The sequence below is a fragment of the Phacochoerus africanus genome, chromosome 1, assembly GCF_016906955.1.
Source record: "Phacochoerus africanus isolate WHEZ1 chromosome 1, ROS_Pafr_v1, whole genome shotgun sequence".
In the NCBI taxonomy this organism is placed as follows: Eukaryota; Metazoa; Chordata; class Mammalia; order Artiodactyla; family Suidae; genus Phacochoerus; species Phacochoerus africanus.
In genome coordinates, this window is record NC_062544.1 from 259956360 (window position 1) to 259971993 (window position 15634).

General features: G+C 41.6%; 1 protein-coding gene across 2 annotated transcripts in view; it reads right to left on the reverse strand.

Annotated features, from left to right (window-relative positions):
- Positions 1-9439, reverse strand: part of LOC125135032 (circumsporozoite protein-like) — a 42655-nt gene extending 33216 nt beyond the window's left edge. Inside the window, exon 1 of one of the 2 annotated variants that reach the window (XM_047794649.1) lies at positions 8133-9418. In XM_047794649.1, the coding sequence (XP_047650605.1) occupies positions 8133-8500 (368 nt within the window). In that variant the 5' untranslated portion in view covers positions 8501-9418. Of the gene's footprint in view, positions 1-8132 lie in introns of both variants that reach the window. The other variant, XM_047794658.1, reaches the window with a different exon arrangement.
- Positions 9440-15634: the final 6195 nt, after the last annotated feature.

Below are 15634 nucleotides of genomic sequence, written 5' to 3' on the forward strand. Positions count from 1 at the left end.
GTTTATCCAACATTTCCTTGGCAACTTAAAATCCAAAGCATGCTAGAAAATATTATGTATATGAGCTTTATTACTCATCCTTGTGTCTCCAATACAGTTTCAACGTGACTACCTTCTAGTGGAGAGGGAACCACTTGGCTTGATTCTTTTGGGTTCAAAATTCCATAAATTTTAAATGAGGCAAGTAAAAAGAGGTGGAGAGGTTTATAACTCCATTTCTCACGGCTCCAACAATAAAAGAACATGCCTGATATGTACTTAAAAATACATGACATGCCACAAACCTCCCTAAGTCTAAAATTTCTCTCCTGACCATGGTCTATTCCCAAAATGAAGCCAAATACCCTCCATCTCTGGATTCCTGCCTCCTTCTAGTCAATTCATAAATACACTGTCAATGTCCTCTTCGTATTAGGGAGACTAGATGACTAGCATCGCATAGTCTTTAAAATTACTGGGGATGAACAGAACACAATAAAAATAAAAATCGTGTTAAGAAGTGAAAGTCAAGAGTTTAACTTTTCAACAGGAAAAACTATGGCTCTGAATTTGCTACAGCTGCTTCTTGAAGTGGACAAACATAATGAGCCTTAGGAATACATGAATTAAGACCATGACAAGCTATTTTAATAAATCATATCAAGGAACACAGTGGCTTTCTCCGCCTCAAAGGACACTGTGGTAATTCTGTGGTCCACCTTACAGGAGCTAGGAGCCCACACACTGCCCTGAGTGACCCCATCCCCTCCTGCAAGCACAGGGAGCAGGACATCAGCTGAGAACCAAGAGCAAAGGCTGCAGGAACATCTCCTGGAAACAGTGCATCTTACCAGGCTGACTGGTCTTCCAGAAGCCAGACTGGGTGGCTACTGCCTGAGTCCTGCAGCTATCAGGGATTTTTTTTGTTTTTTAGTTTTTTTTGTATGGCTTTCTAAAAATCAGATGGAGACTGGTTTTCTCTCCAAAGATGGCATATTCTCATGGACAAGCAAATTATTATCGATGAAATTAGCTGTGTGACCTCAGGCAAGTTACTCAGGTATCTCTTAGAATAGGGCTCTTTAAAATTTCTCTGTAAAATAGAGAAAAAGATACCTACCTGCCGCAGGGGGACTGTAAAGCAGCCAGCACTGGGCCTGGCATGAGCAGGAGCAGGTGCCCCCCAAATCTTCTCCCTTTCTCTATTCCTCTCCCCAGTGAAAAAGTAAAAGGCAGAAAGACAAGTAACTAGATAAGTGTTTTATATATCAAGTTTTGACCCAATCAACTCTACTCTTCTCCCAACTACAACCTTAAAATCTTTATTTACTGGCAACAACAGCATATATTGATGTATAATCAGAATTGCAGAATTCAGACATGCAATCTAACCTTCTTGTTCTACAGATGTTGCCCAGGGAGACAAAAGGATTTTCACCGGTACCATACATTGATTTAGTAGAAGAACCTAAGCTGGAAAATAATAAAACAGGAACACTTCTTTAAAACTATGCTTTGCAAAAATCAAACCTGAGCCTACATGACCCACTGTACAAATATTCCCTTTAGAGGAAAAACTGCAACTGTGATTAATTCCATTTTGAGGGTCTTTCTTACATCCCATTTGGGAGTGTTTCACGTGTTTTCAAATTCATTTTCTTTAGGTTCTCGCCCTTCTTCTGGCCTCCTTCCTCCCTTTGATTTGTTTCTTTTTCAGGGTATAAATCTGTTGTACTCTACTGTAGATTACTACAAATTCATAAATGCAGGAATCAAAAAAACTTCTTAAAAAGTGTGCTTTGCCAAAACCACTTATCCCTTAAACACTTCTCAATTTCTAGACAGAGTCTTCAAAACAGAAGTCTCTTTTTTATTTTAACTTCTAAACTTTGTGTCCTGTTACATGTCAGGCTTTCTTATCCACGTTATGTCATTAAATCACCACAATTAAAATACTACTCTTATTCTAAGACTGCATATAAACAATTTCCTCTTACCATCACAATACAAAATTACCTTTTTAAACACAGTAATACAGTTAATGTGTTCACATGGTATGTACAATATAGGCAAATTCAACAAGTGAAAGCACACAACTACAAGGAGGAGCTAGCTTAGCCACTAAGTGACTTGGGTGACTTAGCTTTTCTCTTATTTAAAGCCAAGCACCTTACTTTTACCCTCACATACCCGGTCAAGTGGTGTAAAAGTAAAATGATCAAAGTAGCTGCGGAAAAAAAAAACAAAAAAAAAACAAGTTGCAAACTCCTTAGTTCCTGAGCTATCCTCGATCCATTAGCCAAGTATAAATCTGAAAACAAGGAGCAGCCCTGTTATTTAAGAGATGACTGAAAAATGACTTTGTTAATTAGAAGTTCAAGGGTGAGAGACTCCTCTCCACCAAAGCTCTACATAAACACAACTTCAGGTCAATCAGGCAGCAGTCCTGGTCCGAGTGGTGTCTTAAGCTGATGACTCAAATTCCCAGCAGGCTTCTAGTTTAATATTTCTTGAAACTCTAGGCTTAGTCACACAGAGACCTGGAATTTAAAGCAAATAAGGGTCTTTTCCTTCCATCCTTAAGGATATTTTTGCTAAATGACACCAAGGTAAAGAGGCAGGATGGGTTTTAATTTAGAGTTTTTACTCTCTAAGGTTTTACCAAGTTAAAAAATTTTCTGAGGTGCGTGACCCATGCAAGCTTTGAATTTCAAACACAACTATCTATGAACCCTGCCCGGGAAACAAGTCCATTTCCAAGTTCTTAACAAAATGCTTTTTTTTATTTTTTAACACCAGCCCCATTTATATAAGAGGAAGGAAAGAAGGATGGAGGGTGGGAGGGAAGATGGAAGGTGGAGAGGGAGAGTGGGAGAGGATGGCTGGTTGGATGGATGGATGGACAGACAGACGGATGGAGGGACGTGATAAGCACCTTCTCAGACATCCTGGAGTTCTTGAATTTATTTTGACCAAAAAACATATAAATTATAATTTAACAGGTAATTATCCATACATTGTCTTCAATAACTATCTTAAAATCTGATGTGACCATAAAAAAAAAAAACTTAGTACTATTAAATAGAGTGGAGTCATTTTTTTTTTTTCATAGCTCCAGAGTAATTTTTTCTACATTCTGAGCTACCAGTCTTCTAAATTCCTCAGCTTTGCTTCTCATTACAATACTTCTAGAGTTCTAGGCTAAATGTTATCCGTAGCATGGTTCAATGTATTAATTTTCACAAAATCCTCATATAATGGTAAAATGTATCACAGGCATTTTTTTCCTCGTTCTTGTTCTCAATGTTTCATGAATTTAAGAAAAACTACCTGTTTCAGGTGTACTGAAATCCTAAAATACCATGAGTTTTGTAATTCTTTATTTGTAATATTTGCAAGGTAATGTAGAATTTGAATTCTAAGGTCCATAATGCACAGTATGCAATATAACACACACAGTGACGACAATTAGTCTATCTTCCTACTCATCTCAATACCTATATTTACTATGAAAAATCAAAATTACTCTTCATACCTGGAGCAAAACAAAAGTTTATTTATTCTAAATAAATTCTTACTTTTAGAATCCTAAATATTCAATATTCATCAAATTGAACATTAAACTTCAAGGAACAACAACGACAAAAAAAAAAAAAAACAACCCAGAGGGGCATCTATATTACAGTTTGCAAAGAAACTCTGATAAGATTTCAGACATCTCATTGGTCCCAATTTTCCCCCACCCTTGACTCGAAAGATAATGTGCTTAAAGAAAGCATTCTTTCATGGTTATTTACATCAAGTTATCAGAAATCTCATGAAAGAGTTCTTCAGTTCACCACCAAAAACCTCAGCACTCTGTTTTCCATGTTCAATAAGACCCTGGGAAAACACCAGGTCTCAAGAGAATAAAGAAAAGATGGACTAATATAAATTCATTTCCTCCCAAATAAACTGTAACTCCCTATCTCCCAGTTCTATGCTGGTACCCAATTATGACCTTCCACCTTAAATTTAGGAGATATTCAAAAACAGTACACATGCACAAGTGGGGAACTTGTCATTTCTCTCCCTCAAACCATCTCTATATAACACTGCTGCCTTCATAAGAGGGACTCCATTACCATCAGCAATTCATGTCTCTGCTTCAGCATCAGATGCAAACAAGATACGGAAACTAGATCTCTCTCCTCCATTTACTTTTTGTTCATTCCAACCTCTGGATATAATCCTCAGGTCCATTCCATTGGCCTGCTTCATCACCTGACACTCTTGATTTTTACCTTCTCAAGTCTTAGTGAGCATCCTGGTGTTATATTTCTCTGACTGTTGTGTTCATTTAAATATTACAGACTGAGTTTGTTTATTTCTCCCCTAGACAGTGCCTGCCTGCCCCCATATTCTGTTCAAAGTGTTTCTTTGACTTTCCAATAGTAAGCAAAAGTTGCTTTTCATAAAAATATTTCTCTAGTTGCAAAGGCGGGTACAAAAGGCTTTGTTAGAACAGCAAATGCTTTTTTTCCCTCCGTCTTCATCCATGTAACAGTAAATCACTATTTAAAGCAAACCAAAACAAAACCCACCCTCATTATGTGTCAGCCATGTGAAGGGACATATGGAAAAGGCACAAGAGTACAGAACCTTCATCCCAGCACAGCCAAGGGAAGCTATAAATGAAGGCAATTTTCATGAAAGAAAACATCCAAAGATAATAGAAGCTATTTATTTTAGAAAAGGGGACAAAAGAGCAGTAAGGAAAGAGAGAGGTGGAGTGTAGACAGAAAAAACTGAAACTCCTCTTTTTCTCTGTTAAGCTACACTTTTGAAAACTGTCACCAGCAATCTAAAGTTGGAAAAGCAAAACTAACTGTATCAGTGTAAACAATTTTTTCTTGATAAAAATGAGATGTTATGAATATATTTGCAGCAGAATTATTTTTAACCTGATACACAAAGCTATCATCGCTTATTCAGAACATTTAAAAATGAGCCTTTAAGTTTCTTACAATCTTAAAGTTTTAAAACGAAAAACCTCATCCTTGTAACATCATATATCCTAAGCTACTCTGATTTAAATTTCTTCTCTGCCACCCTCTTCTAGCACTGGTTTGCAGTGGAACCTGTACAATTAATAACCTTCTTCCTTCTCATCTTTCTAAGGAGCCAAGAATGACATATCCCCTTATCTCCCTATTTGTGCCTTTAGATTGACATATTTTGCCTCATCTGTCACCTTCCATAAAACTCTGCTTTCAGATATGAGTTAATTCATTTTTAGTTGTCCTCGATGTTCTAAAATAGTGACGTTTGACAGAATTAATACAGTGCTCTAGTTCTCTCTGTGCAACCAGTATTTAATTAAAGGATCTTGGAGGCCATCTTTCTCTCGGGTTACACCATTTAAAGAAGGATGTTACTTCCTCCCTGGACAATGTGCTAAGCCACATGGCAACAAAGCTGCCATCCTAAGGTCTCCCATTGAACAGATTACTCTGTGTAAACTACCGGCAAGACATTACCACTTTATTTCACATTGCCTTTACTTTTCACATCTCTGAACCAGAACATTCTCTTACCTGCAGAGTTTCCAAAATTTCTCAAGTAGTAATGCTCCCTTATATTTTTATTTGATCATTCTTTTGTTTCACCTGGACCTCAAACACTCCTAATGGTATTTAATTCGAAGATTTTTTTGAACCTCTGGTAACAATGCAGAAATTCTTTAAGCAATCAGAGCTACCTTGGAGCACAAACTGAAACTGTCTTAAGTTCTTTTGAATTAATGTTTTTTGGCCAATAGCCCACTCAACTTGGTATGACATAATTTTCAATTCTAAAGGTAGCATGGATGGATTTAAATTGGCACTTGCCATTTATGACACAAAGAATTGTTCTCCTGGATGGCCTTTTAAAAGCTAGACCTTCTTAATAATTTTTTGGCTATACTGGAACCACAGGAGACACGTCAATTTAAGGAAACTTCAGGAGCAATAAACTAACAAACAGACTCTAGGTGGTGGTATAGGTTATTTTTTATCATGATGTTTTGCTCTTAAAACTTCAAGAGTCAGAGAAGCCGTTAGCCTCTTATAGACACTTTTTTAAAATTGCAAACTTAAAATATTTTAGAGTGTCAAATTAATAGAATCCAAGTTCTACAGAGTTTCGAGATGCATGCAGGACATGGATCCAGGCATTAAACCTGCTTCTCAAAGACCTCAAAGGCACTGTAGAGAGCGCACCGGAGTAAAACCAACAATGAGTAGTCCTCTTTTTCGTTTGTTTTTAATAAATATTTTACTCACACTCCTAGGGCCTTCTCAGGATAAGTACGGAAAGAGGTCTCTCCCCACCAGAGTGGAGGAAACAGGCTAAAGTAACACTCACATAAGCATGAAGGACAGTGGCTGTTCCATTGACTGAATCTTCTTTGTCTCTAGAAACTAATTCCAGGCAGAGAAAAGTTACTACCGGTGATGAAGGCACTACTCTCTGAACCAGTTCAACTCGATGCACGTTACCAAACCGCTGGGCAAAACCAGACCAACTTACTTCAAAGGTGAAAGACATTTCAAGAAACTCCAGACAGCAACCCACACTTAGGTGCCAGGCAGCTGAAGCACCCTTTGTGCAAAAAGTCCACTAATTTCAGTGTCTCTTCAACAAAGGTGGCAAACTAGTGACTAAACATTGAATAATCACATCAGGAAGATGCCACCCACCCGCTAAATCCATGATTCACTAATAAGCAGGTTCAATGCAATTCATAACTTTAAAGAATGAATTACCAAAGCTTCACAACCCCCCCCCCCAGATGTAAAGCTGCAATGTAAAAAGCAAACATTACTTATAACCCGACAAGCATTTTTACTTTGGACACCTATGGATAGTCTCTCTTCCTCTAAAATCAATCCCCCCCACCACCCCCGCACAATCTCACCTTGAATCATTTACATGCCCGAAGACAAACTCCAACTCAGTTCCACAAACTGAGTGAAAAGTCCTTGGAGCTAGGAACGTCTTAATTCTTTTCCAATGTAAAAATGCGCTATTAAAAAAAAAAAAAAAAAAAAGCAAACAAACAAAAACTTCAAACGCTAAAGTACTTCTCATTCTGTTCTTCTAACATCTCCAAAACTCAATTCAATCCCCAATGAGATAGAAGGTAGAAACTCGAATAATGCTTCAGAGAAAGATCAACATGTGTCACAGATTCCCTCCCAGCTTGTTCGCCTCTAAGGCAGTTGATTCCTTTGTTCCTTCAGACTGAACACCAACTCTTGATTAAAATTTGGAAACTACTTTGGAAAGGATGTGATGGTCTGTAAATATTTCCAAGGCAACCCTTCATAAAATAACAACATTCACTAGTAGTAGGAAGAGGACGCAGGTAGAAGAGAAAAAAGAAGCCTCCTAAAGCTTCCCAGGACCTGCACCGGGCTCCCCCTAAATGCGAACCCCGTTTCTGACCCAGAGGTAAAGTGATGGTTGAGGCCTGGGGTCCAAGGGGCCTCGCCCTCTGCAGGGGAAGGACAAGCACCGACGGGCCGGGCCCTGGGGTCTGCCTGGAGCCAGGGCGCTCCGGCCCCTTTTCCTTTTCACTTTCCCTGGTCCGGGATCCAGCGAGCACCGAGCAGGGAAGCACCCGAGCGAGAGGCGGGGAGCTGCGCCCGGAGCCGCCCAGAACGCCCGGGGCGGCGAGACCCAGAGCTGCAAGGCGAGAAGGGCTCCGGGCCGAGAGAGCAGCCGAGCAGGGCACGACCCTGGCCCGGACCCCCAGTATCCGGCCCGGCTCCGGGGCCACCAGGCGGCCGCCCCACGGCCCAGGACCCGCACGGACCCGCCAGTGAGCCCGGAGCCAACTCCCCAACTTGCGGCCCCGCTGCCCGAGCCCCCCGAGTTCCCGGGGAGACTCGAACACCGCAGGAGAGGCAGGATTTCCCCGGAAACCACCCCCACACATCGCCCGGCCGCCGAGCCCACCGTGCTGTCTGCGTCCGTTCCCGCAGCAGGCAGCCCCGGCCCGACGCCCCGACGCCCCCGCGGCCCTGCCTGCCAACGCCGTCGCCGCCGCCGCGGGCCGCGCTCCCGGGTCGTTTCCGGCGGCGCCAGCGGCCGCTCCTCTGAGCCCCCCGGCCGCGGCCGCCACTCACCCGAGGCCGCCGCGGCTCCGAGCCCCGGGCTCCGGCAAGCTCACTCCGCCTAGGCGCCCCGCCGCCCGGTCCTCCCCCGGCGCCCCGGCGAGCTCTTTCCTCCGACCAGCAGCGCTGCTGAGCGCAGCAGCAGACGCGAGGCCACTGGCTGGCGCGCGGGCGTGGGGCCGGATCGTCCCTCCGCCTCGGCCGCCTTCTCCTCCTCCTCCTCCGCCACCACCGCCGCCGCCTCCCGAGTTCGGGGCTCTGCTGCAATGTCTGCGAGGCTGACTTTGAGCGCCTCGCTCGCCACCCGCCCGCAGCCGCGCTCCTCCCTCCGCCGCCGAGTCCGCCGCGGCCCAGTCCCTCCCCTCGCCGCTCCACGCCATTCAGCTCTTCAGCCAAGTTTCTTAACCCTTTTCTCCCCCGCTTTCCCATTGTGGCCGGGGCGGGAGGCAGGAGCCCGGGTCCCGGCAGCACGCGGGAGCCGAGGAGCCCCCCTCGGTTGGCTGTTTTCCTCCTAGCCCGCCCTTCGGACTGTCGGGCGGGGGCTGCGGGAGGATCGCGGTGGCGGGGAGAGGTAGCTGCTCCACGCGCTCGCGCAGTCCCCCGCGGCTCCCGGCTCTGTCCAGCCGCCCCCACCGCCGAAGGCGCCGGGACAGCTCGTCCCAGGGGCCCTGGGCATCGAGCTCATTCCACAGGGCAAATGCTCGCCTTGGGGGCACAGCCCGGGGACCCGAACGCCCGGGGTCCCCTCCTGGGTGCTGACGCCTCAGGAGCCCCCTCCTTCCATTTCACCCCAGGACACGCGTCCCCTTGGCCCCTTCTCGCCACCCCCAACTTCCACCACCTTGTAATCTGTGTGTCTTGCTTTAATCTTGGGGGACAGGGGCACTAACTGCAGGTCACTTGGACCCCACGCCCAGCACGTAGGAGGCACCCAGGGATTAAATGCGGAGTGACTCCCAGAGGAAAACTGGGAAGGAGACCTGAGGAGTGCTCCGTTCGGCTCCCCAGACGGACGGAGGACCCAGGAGCATGGTTTTTCTTCAGCTGCTTTGTCACTGCGAAGTCTCCAGCGGAGTCCGTCAGCGAATCTACATCATCCCCGGGAAGAATCTGACCCGACCAGACAAGGCAAAAGGCACAGGGCTGCCACTTCTTCAGTAGCTCTCCCCGGTTCAGGCTCCGAATAAGAAATAACAATTACATCACGAGGCTGGGGCGGCAGCGCGGTGGAGCCTCTTGGTTTCCTGCAGCCAGATCTCGCTGAACCCGCCTCTAAATTGAGGGGGATAAGGATTGGTGAAGAGAGAAAGTGGAGGGAGGAGAGAGTCATACGAAACCGTAATTTCCCCTTTCTCCCTGTATTTGCTGTTTTAAAATCTTATCCTCAGCGCTCCTCAGACATCTAACTAGAACTATTAACACCCCCTCAACACCTCCCCAGATGTCAGGTTTCTTTTTGACTACTAGCATCTAGCATTTAGTAACTCGCCATGAAAAACAAAATTACCGGGGGAAATGAGTACCGTTGCTGAAATTGTTTTTGCTTGCTCCAAAACGCTAAAGTGCAGCTTAGCCTCCCTTTAAACTCCGAAATGGCATGCCTGTTTTAAAACACTTATTACACAAAACAAGTGAGTGGATGAGGCATTCCATTCTTCTGTGTAGGAAGCCTTGTGAATTCTATAGCATTTGAAAATAGAGTTGCTGGTACACTTAAAAAAAAGAACTATCCAAGTCATAAACAGTATTCTATGCCTGTTATGTAATGGCTGTGCTGTGCATTTAAAATGTCATTTAACCTTTACAAATATGAATGAGAGTTCTGGAATACCTTCACAATCTGAAAAGTGAAAGCAATTTTTCAAATTAATTCTTAAATCCAGCCCGTAGCACAGTGCTGGGTACATGGTAGGTTTATTTTGCTCCATGGTGATACTGCATTTTAGAACAATTCTTTTACATCACTCTGGTGGTTGATTCAACTGTGCAGTCTGTCGCCCTCTTATACAGTTTAGACCTCTTATGATAGTTTGTTATTTGCATATACCACCGTTTGAAATCTGTTCAAGACAACTTGGTAAAGTCTGCTGTTCTATAGCATAACATTAACCCAGGATTGATGCAAAGCCAAGTCTTCCAATTAAGTGATGATCAGCATAATTGGAGCTTGGCTCTTTAAGGAGTCAAACTTGTTTAAAAATAAAAAAAAGTCAAACTCGTTTTAACTCTTGTACAAATGTTTTCTATGTATTATAAATATTTCTGTTTTCTAAAACAGTGTGGCTTTTTGTCGAAATTCTGGGTTAATTTTATTTAAAGTGTTCATTATGTAGTAGGTTATAGTGGATTTAGCAACTACGTCCAGTTCCTGCTCTTTATCAGGCTTCTTCCAAGGTGTTAAGGCTGCTCCCTGGAGGTATATAAGCCGTCAGTCTCTGCCCTGAAAGACTCTGGGATACTGGGACTGAGTGATTATCTCTGCCCGTTGTAGTTTCTCTCCCCCTTCTCTAACTGACAATCTGGTGTCTTTTCTCTCTTTTGCCAGCATGCCTTGCCTCCAACATTCTCCTCCTCTTCTGATTGGCAGCTGCTAGTCTGGTGAGGTCTGAGAATCCAGATAGCCTCACTTGTCACAATACAGTCTAAAGTAAAACTGAGTGGGTTCCCTGGAAGGAACTAATGTGCTCACCAAGGAGTAAAGCACGTGAACCTTAGTGCATAGATTCTGTGACACATTTGGACCGCTCAACTGTTGCTCTGAAAATATTCTTTTTGCTTCTTAGCAAGAGTTTTAGATGATTGCAGTTGGTAGATAAACAACCTCCTAAGTCAGGTTATATCAAGTTTTGGTCCTGCCCTCCAACATTAGTGTTAAAAAAGTCTCCTGCAATATGTTAGGTGACTTAACAAAGCTGCTCACCTCATTATTAAGCTCTCTTCTCAACCTCACAGAACTCCAATCATTGAAATCCTGAACTCTTTTTGGTAGTGCATTAGTGTTAAGTAAAGTGCACACCTTTTGCAGAATTCATTTTTACTTAATCATTCTAATTGTGTTGGGGCTATTTTGTTGTTCTTTGTTTTTTTTTGAAAAAATCAATACCTAAGTTTCCTGGCTAAGAGAGTCATTGCAAGGATACTGGGGCATATATGTAATATAAGAATGCCTATTCAGTAATTTGCGTAGTGAAGACAACTCTCATATAACCAATCGTGATGTGAAAAAGACACCCTTGAGCTTATATACTTAAACACACAAGTAGGTTTACAAACCCTGGGGTTCCTGTGGGCTCAGAGACTTACAGTTCAGACTCAATATGTTCATCCCCCACAAAGAAGGCATCTGGGAGACGCGTGCTTATGATGTGCTCCCTGAGTCTGTCCTGCTAGAGCATTGTTCACACCAGTTGGTGACTGGATGTTTAACCATTCTAAGTTCAAGTACTACAGCCCCAGGGGCCATATCCCTCTCGTTCACATTTGGGTACCTCCATCACTTATCCCTGGCACACTGTGTGTGCCAGCGGTAGCCATCAGGTAGATATTGGACAAGATACTGTCATAGCCCACAGGACAGGGTCTTTAATTCTACTTGGGGTTCAGGTGTGGGGTAAGGCAATTCAGGGAAAGTTTTACAGAGAACAGAGTGCTTCAGCTGGCCATTCATAGGTAAGAAGAATTTGCCAAGTAGGCAAAGTGGAAAGCGGTTCTCAGAAAAGGAAAAGACTCTTTAACAAGTAGCAAAGTATGAAGAAAACAAAAATGGCCATTGAGAAGTATTGAGCCCACTTTCTACACTATGAACTAGTGTCTAGTGAACTATGACAGCTGACAAAAACATTCAAATGGGATCTCAATGTAGTTAGGTTGTTACCATCTCTCAGTCTCTTAGAGAAGCACTGTCCAATAAAAATACAAAGCTAGCCGTAAATGTGAGTTACAAAGGTACTTTAAAATTTTCTGATAGCCAATTGTTTTAAATACAAAGAAACAGGTAAAATTAATTTTAATAATATATTTCACCTATGATATCAAAAATACCATTCTGTGTGTACACACATAAAAATTATTCATTAGATATTTTACATTCTTTCACGCTAAGTTTTTAATATCCAGTGTGGTTTTTATACTCCTAACCTATCCGGATTTGGACTAGTCACCCTCAAGTGCTTAATAGCCACATGTGGCCAGTGCAGCTCTAGGGGACAAATGAAGTCTTTAATAGTACAGTTAAAGGAAGATTTAAGATGAAAATCTAAATCTTGTGAAATCTGTGATTTTATTTGTGTTGATTACAGGTGTTTAGCTATGTTACAAAGATCACTTTCTTGTGTCTAAGCTTTTATGGCAATTATAGAATCAGCAAAGTTTACATTTTATGTACTGTGTCTTCATTAACCATACTGTAGTTACAGCTACTTCTAGTTCTAATAACTCTGGTGGTAGACTGTCGTGTAAACTGGCTTTATAGCAGGAATAAAACTCTATAAATTTGGGGTTGAATAAACTTTAAAAAAATCTTCCTTAGAACACAGAACTACCCCTACGCTATTACTATCAAGCATCTTCCTGGCAATAGAAGCCTAAGATTTTGCCCTTCAATTCTTCCATTCCCAGTTACTTGTAGAGTATAAATGTACCCCAGTCTTTGTTTGAGGCAGTGACCTGCCGGAAGCTGCAGCAGTAAGGATGTGCTGCAGTGCCCTGAGTACTGAGAAAGGTCTGAAGAGCTAAGATGAAGATGTTTAAACGCCCTGTCTGCAGGTTACTGTGCAGTTTTCCATAATGAGCCTGGAGCCCTTTTACTTTCAGTGGGGCATGAGTGCCAAGGACTGGCAAAATGAGGACACTCAGTTTCTACAATAAAATGAATCCTGAAAGCTGGATCTTTTTTTTTTTTTTTTTTTTTTTTGCTTTTTAGGGCTGTACCTGCGGCATATGAAAGTTCCCAGGCCAGGGGTCAAATTGAAGCTGCAGATGCTGGCCACAGCCACAGCCACAGCCACAGCAATGCAGGATCTGTGACCTACACCACAGCTCCTGGCAACACCAGATCCTTAACTCACTGAGCAAGGTCAGGGTTCAAATCTGCATCCTCATGGATCCTAGTCGGGTTCGTTAACTGTTGAGCCACGAAGGGAACTCCAAAAAGCTGGATCTTAAAAACAAAACAAAACAAAACAAAAACCCTGACAGTGATTGCATACAAGCATTTAAAAGTGTGTAAGGAAAGGGCAGATACTTTAATGGAAGGCAAACATGGATGCTCCTCAAACAAGAAATGTCTGGTATAGTTAAGCAGTACAAAAAGCCAATAAATCCCAATGAAACTAAGAAAAACCTGTCGATTTTGATGCCATATCAACTTAATAAAATTTACAACTGAAAGTAAATATTGCTATAACTGGATCACCTTGCTCTATACCTGAAATTAACACAACATTGTAAATCAAATGTATTTCAATTAAAAAAATAAAAATTAAGAAAAGAAAGCAAATATAACATGGAATCCTATCCTTTCACATAGAAATGGGTCAAGTAGATCTCATTAAGCATTCTTATCATAAATGAACACAAAATTTATTTTCGGGATTTCACAAATATACATTTGTATGATAGTAAATCAATTGGGTAAAACATAATCTCATCCCTTTTAAGTAATTTTATTCAGATAACCTTCAACTAAAGCAAAGTACATAAATTCAGCCCTCCATATCTATAGATTCAACTAACCACGGAAGGAAAATATTCTTTAAAAAATTCCAGCAATTTTCAAAAAGCAAAAGCCAGCATCTATTTACACAGCACTTAACATTGTGTTTACAACTATTTACATAGTATTTACTTTGTATTAGCTGTTATAAGTAATCTAGAGATTAAAGTATATGGGAGAATGTTTCTCAGTTATACGCAAACACTACTGCCAATTTATATAAGAGACTTGAGCATCTGAGGATTTTGGTTTTTGTGGGAGGTCCTGGAACCAATCCCATGCAGATACCAGGGACAACTATATGTGTTTTTCCAAATTATTAAGGATTCTCTAGGAAAGAAAGCGATAAAACATGATATAACTGAGAATAACCAGGAAAAAAAAAAGAAAACATGATTTATCCTTACCATTTATGCAGATGTTTGACCCTCAAAAGACATAGACATAGACTGACCAATTTGTTTTAGATTTGTTTAGCTTGAGAAGCATGAAATTCTTTTTTTTTTTTTGTCTTTTTGCCTTTTCCAGGGCTGCTCCTGTGGCATATGGAGGTTCCCAGGCTAGGGGTCTAATCAGAACTGTACCAGAGCCACAGCAATGCAGGATCTGTGACCTACACCACAGCTCACGGCAACGCCAGATCCTTAACCCACTGAGCAAGGCCAGGGATCGAACCCAAAACTTCATGGTTCCTAGTCGGATTCTTTAACCACTGAGCCATGATGCGAACTCCCATAAAATTCTTATATAGTTTCTTTTTCCACAAAACCAAACTAAAATTACCCTCACCCTCAAATATACACACACATGCACACATACACCCACACTCCCTAAGATTTCACACAATTCAATGCAAAAAGAATAGTCTTTTCAATAAAAGGGGTTGGGACAACTGGATGTCCATACAGGAGAGAATTAAATCTGACCATTTATTTACACCATACACAAAAATCAACTCAAAATGGATCATAGACCTAAATGTAAGAACTAAACTACAAAACTCTTAGAAGGAAATATAGCAATAAATCTTCATGAATTTAGTTGGGCAAAGCCTTCTTAGATATGACACAAAAAACATAAGTTACAAAAGGAAAAAGAAGGATGTTAGATTTAAATCAAATTAAAATCCTTTGTGCTTCAATGGACACTATCGGAAAAAAAAAAATGAAAAGAAAACCCACAGAATAGGCAAAAAATTTTGCAAATCATATATCCGTAAGAGACTTCTATCTAGAATATGTAAATAACACTTACAACTCAATAATAAGACTAACACCTTCATAGTTTTAAAAGAATGAAGGCCTTGAATGGACATTTCTTCAAAGAATATATACATTAAGCACATGGGAAAATGCTCCATATGGTTAGCAATCAGGGAAATGCAAATCAAAACCACAGATTGATATCTTTTCGCACTCACTAAAAATGGCTGTAATAATATTTTAAAAAACAACAGATAAGAACAAGAGTTCATGAGACTGTAAAATAATTGAAACCCTCAGACACTGCTGGTAAAAATTTTAAATGTTGCAACCACTTTGGAAGTAAGTCAGGCTGTTCATCAAAAGGTTAAACGTAGAATTACGTATGATCCAGCACTTCTACCCCTAATTATATACTCTAGAGAAATGAAAACTTTATCTCCACACAAATACTTGTACATTAATGTTTATACCAGTACTCTTCATTATATCAAAAACAGGAAACACCCAAATATCCATCAACTAATGAACAGATAAATAAAGTGTAGTACAGCCTTATGATGAAATGTTACTCTGCAATAAAAAGGGAGTGAAGGACC